The 3526-nt window shown below is 67.0% G+C and overlaps 1 protein-coding gene across 1 annotated transcript in view; it reads left to right on the top strand.

Moving 5' to 3' along the window:
• Positions 1-6: 6 nt before the first annotated feature.
• The window catches only part of TEDC1 (tubulin epsilon and delta complex 1), a 7060-nt gene continuing 3540 nt past the window's right edge, over positions 7-3526 (top strand). Inside the window, exons 1-4 of the mRNA XM_025042135.1 lie at positions 7-110; positions 416-612; positions 917-1078; positions 2189-2287. Coding sequence (XP_024897903.1) covers positions 598-612; positions 917-1078; positions 2189-2287 — 276 coding nt within the window. The 5' untranslated portion in view covers positions 7-110; positions 416-597. The remainder of the gene's footprint in view (positions 111-415; positions 613-916; positions 1079-2188; positions 2288-3526) is intronic.

Genomic DNA, 3526 nt, shown 5'->3' on the forward strand with positions numbered 1-3526 from the left:
CACGCTGACCGCCGCCCTCTGCTCCCTGCAGGCCCCGGCGCTTTGGCAGCTGCTCGTCTCCGTGCTCTCGCAGCTGCGGGCTGACGGCGCCTCCACTTCGCTCAACCTGGGTGAGCCCCACCTCCCCTCTAAGCCCCACCCCTGGCGGGCTATTCCCCGCCCACTCAGTCGCTGGCCCCGCCCACTCCGACACAAACCCGGCCCTGTTGGCCCCGCCCCAAGGTAAGTTTCACTCCCCTTAGGCCCTGTCCCCGCCCACCTCCCCGAGCCCCGCCCCCAGGTAGCCCTGTCTCCTCATCCCGGTTAAGTTTCAACGCCCCTGGGGCTCTACTAGGGGGCCTTGCCGGGGTCCCTTAAGGGTCTAGGTGTCACTTCCAATGTGCGGCCCCCTGAGTTGGCTATCTCCTACTCCCAGAGGCCCAAGCCCGCTGGGTGAAGTCCGCGCTGCACTCCCAGGGCTACCCCCGGCTGGCTCAGTTCCCCAAGGATGGCTCCCAGGGGAGCCGCGAGCTGCTCCTGGCCCTTTCCTGGCTCCTGGCCGGCGGGCCCCTGCTTGAGCGGCTGCTGGCCCAGACCCGCGTGCGGCTGGGCGATGAGATGCCTGTGTGTGAGGTGGGTGTGGGGTGAGGCCGCGATCTTGGGTGCCGCCTGCCAGACCCTCGAAGACAGCCCTGTGGGGGTCAGTGTTGCTATCCTGGCTGCCGGTGGTGAGGACACGAAGGCTCAGCCTATACTGGCCTCCCTGTCCTGGCCCCCCAGGCCCCGCCCCTACTTTGGGGCAGTGTGGGTGTGTGCCCACAGGCTCTGGCCCCTTAGGGACTCCACGGCTCTCACTCCTAGCGGCCTCCTTTCTCTTTCACCTTCTGGGGTCTCCGCTGCGATGTGGGAGCAGGGACCGACCCTTGTCCCTCTCCAGTGTGAGGCCCTCAGCCCTGGACGCCCGGCACCCCGTGTGGAAGCGGACAGCTGTGTGGGCTGCGTGGACGTGCGCCAACTGCAGTGGCTGATGGGAAAGCTGCGTTTCCGGTGGCGAAACCTGATGGCCAGTCAGCAGGAGCAGTGCGCCCTCCTGGGCAAGGTAGCGCCGCTGAGAATTGTCCGCCAGGGGGCAGTTACCCTGCGCTCCAGGCTGACTGTGGCCTGTGCATGGAGGCCCGGACTGGGCTGGGGCCCTGGCGGTTGGCGGGTCGTGGGCCTCCCAGGCCTGGTTGGGGGCCGACTGGTTGGGCACTGCCCTGGGATGGCTTGGAGCCAGAGCCCAGAGCTCCCGGTGGTCCAGGAGGGGCCCAGGACAGGTGGAGCTGGGCATCCGTTTGGCAGGGAGCCAATGGGGCAGGGAGCCTGCGGGCTTGGCCGTCCGGTGCCCAGAAGTCACTGGAGGTTTCAGGCTCTGTGTCACTGCGCAGTGAGATGGGCTCCCCTCCTTCCACCACACCCTGGGTATGGGCTGGTGGGCGGTGGGCAGCTCCTGTGAGGTTCCTAAGGGCTGATAAGGCCCAGCTGGTTAACACAGGTGTCCTCCACAGGCCCAGTGAAAGGTCTTGGCTGAGAGGTGGCTGGGCAGGTGACCACGGGCTGTCTCTAGTGCAAGGCTCTCTGGTGCTGGGACCCCCCACCCTGCATCTCCCTCCCTGGCAGAGGGTCTTTTACTGGGCTGGCCTATACTGGGATCCCTCACTCCCTCTCGTCCGGCCTTGGCTCCAGCCACTCCTCCTGCGTGGGACAAGGCCACCTGTCAACCTCCGTGCTGCCTTCCGGCGTCACCTGGCTGGGGAGCCCTCTGCTCCCGCAGGCCCAGGCAGGTCGCTCTGCGTCATGCCGCAAAAACCCCTGACCCGCTGACCCTGACCACAGCCCCTTTCCCCCGCCGTGTGGGCCGGGCACTCTATGAACTGAGGAGAGAAGGAAGCAGAGATGCCCCTGTCCACCCTCACCGTACCCCGGGAGCCGGGCGGGATGTGGATGCCATGGAGAACACTGCCCAGTGCCCGTCCCTCTGCAGGGGCCGATGGCAGGCCCTGGGCCGGCCCCCAGCGGTGCTGGGTCTGTCTGCCCTGGATGGCCTCGGCGAGGCATGACCCTCTGTGAGCCCCGTTCCTTCGTCTGTAGGGTGGGCTCCGAAGGCCTCTGTCCGGCGCTGGGCAAGGCGTCTGCCTGCTCAGCCTGGGCTCTGTGCTGCCCATTTCAGATCCACTCATACACTCGTGGCTGTCACGGCGACCACAGTCTTGGCCACCTGTCTATCACTGAAACGGAGCTGCTGAGGGACCCAGAGTGCAGCCGGCAGGTGAGGGCTGGTCGCCTGAGGTGGGAGGGGCTTGGAGGAGGACCTGGCCTTTGAGCTGTGTCTGCCAAGCTGGCCATCTTGCCAGCGTGAGGAACGGGCACATCCTCAGGGCCTCTTCTGGCTTCCTAGACCGTCCAGCACTGTAGGAATGCAAACTGGCTGCTGTGTGTGTGCGCACGTGGCCGGCACGGGCAGGGCCGAGGGGCACAGGTGTCGGCCAGGCTGGCAGCATGCGGGCAGGGCGCTGGGATCAAGGAAGACCAGAGCAGCGTCCGAGCCGGTGGTGTCAGTGCCTCGAGCTCATGCAGGTGTCACCTGGTGGTGGGGTGCCTGCCCAGCATGCCTCACACTCTCTGGCCGCAGGGTCCTAGGACAGGCCTAGGGCTGGCAATCACCTGAGGGTGGGCTCTGGCCTGTTCACCGTGTGAGACTGGCACTGCCCAGTCCTGGGGCTGCTTGGCCAGGCAGGAGGGCTCAGGCTCGAGGCTGGCATGGCCCCTGCTTCCAGGCCCAGCAGGTCCCAGCTCTGGAGCTGCGTGTTCGCAGGGGGGCGTCTGTACTCCATTGCGGGGTCAGAGTGCCCAAGCGGGGAGCCTGCCTGGTCCTCCGCGCCTGCTGGGCCTACGTCCCTGGCTGACCCCTGGCCGGGTCCCACTCAGGCAGGGCTGCTGCTGGGCCCTGGAGGTGCTAGGGCAGCATCTGGCTGTCCTGAGGTCCCCTTGGCTCTGTCCCCTTTCGGAGGTGACTCAGTGAAGCCCCAGCTTGCTGCTTCTGGTTCCCCTGGGTTGAGGTAGAGGCTGTGCCAGCTCCAGCCTGATGCTGCCTGGCGCCTGAGCTCTGGGGTGAGGGCGTGGGGGGGTCCCTACTCCTCCGGGAGGCTGTGCCCGCTGGTGGCGCAGGACTGCAGACGGTGTGGCCAAGTGGACGGAGGCCGCGCTTGGCTTCCTTCCACAGCTTCTGGAGGGGGAGCTGGCGTGTGTGGACTGGCCTACCTGAAAGGCCCGCTTTCCTGGGACAGGTCCCGAGGCTTCTGGAAGGGTCTGTGGCTGCTGTGCGAGTGGCCAGGCATGCTACGGGTGGCTGGGTAGCGTCTTCCTCACATCCCTGCGCCCCCTCCCTGCCCCAGCTCAGGGGCGTGAAGGGGGCTTGTTGCCCCTCGTCGTGCCTGCCACCCCTCTCCCACGGCCTTTAGGTGGGGGTCACCCTGTGGGACTGCTCTTGGAAACGGCGTAAACCGCT

The sequence above is a fragment of the Pteropus alecto genome, unplaced genomic scaffold (genome assembly GCF_000325575.1).
Source record: "Pteropus alecto unplaced genomic scaffold, ASM32557v1 scaffold8, whole genome shotgun sequence".
Classification (NCBI taxonomy): Eukaryota; Metazoa; Chordata; class Mammalia; order Chiroptera; family Pteropodidae; genus Pteropus; species Pteropus alecto.